The 564-nt window shown below is 25.2% G+C and overlaps 1 protein-coding gene across 2 annotated transcripts in view; it reads right to left on the bottom strand.

The window, feature by feature from the left end:
- LOC115033329 overlaps nucleotides 1–311 on the bottom strand; it is a 1,835-nt gene extending 1,524 nt beyond the window's left edge. For both annotated transcript variants that reach the window (XM_029485682.1, XM_029485681.1), the window contains exon 1: nucleotides 175–311. In XM_029485682.1, the coding sequence (XP_029341542.1) occupies nucleotides 175–256 (82 nt within the window). In that variant the 5' untranslated portion in view covers nucleotides 257–311. The remainder of the gene's footprint in view (nucleotides 1–174) is intronic.
- Nucleotides 312–564: the final 253 nt, after the last annotated feature.

The raw sequence follows: 564 nt of genomic DNA, 5'->3' as shown, positions 1-564 counted from the left end.
ATTTCTAAGAAGCATACAGAAAAATCAAAATATCATATAATATTATCATAAGTTATTTGATCGTACAAATTAAGTTTACTAGATTAAGATTTTTAAATATAATATTTTGTCAAAAAACTTAGTCTAAAGTGATATTTGGCTACTATAAAACTGTTAGGTATGTTTTTATTTTACCTCTTAGGGGTAGTACTGAGAATGGTTCCTGTTCATCACTTGCGAAATACCAGTGTGAAACGGACTCACTTAAAGAAGACATTAAGTTAATTAAATTAAACTGCCTCCAGTTAAGTTAAAAGTTAACAAAAAAAAAAATTGACTAGATAAGTTTAAAGTTAAAATAAACTGCCTTAGTATTTTGTTATACACAAACATTTACCAAGACTTTTATGACTGTATAAAAAATTAGATTATTATAAAAAATAATTCGAAAATGAATTACCAAAATCGAAAAAGTAGCAACGAATCAGTATGTCTAGTTCATTACGCATGACACGAAAATAAAATTAACTTAACTGCACGACAATGATAATTAACTGTAAAAAGTTTAGTTACAACAATAAAAAT

The sequence above is a fragment of the Acyrthosiphon pisum genome, chromosome X, assembly GCF_005508785.2.
Source record: "Acyrthosiphon pisum isolate AL4f chromosome X, pea_aphid_22Mar2018_4r6ur, whole genome shotgun sequence".
Lineage (NCBI taxonomy): Eukaryota > Metazoa > Arthropoda > Insecta > Hemiptera > Aphididae > Acyrthosiphon > Acyrthosiphon pisum.
This window is presented reverse-complemented; position numbering and strand designations above follow the sequence as displayed.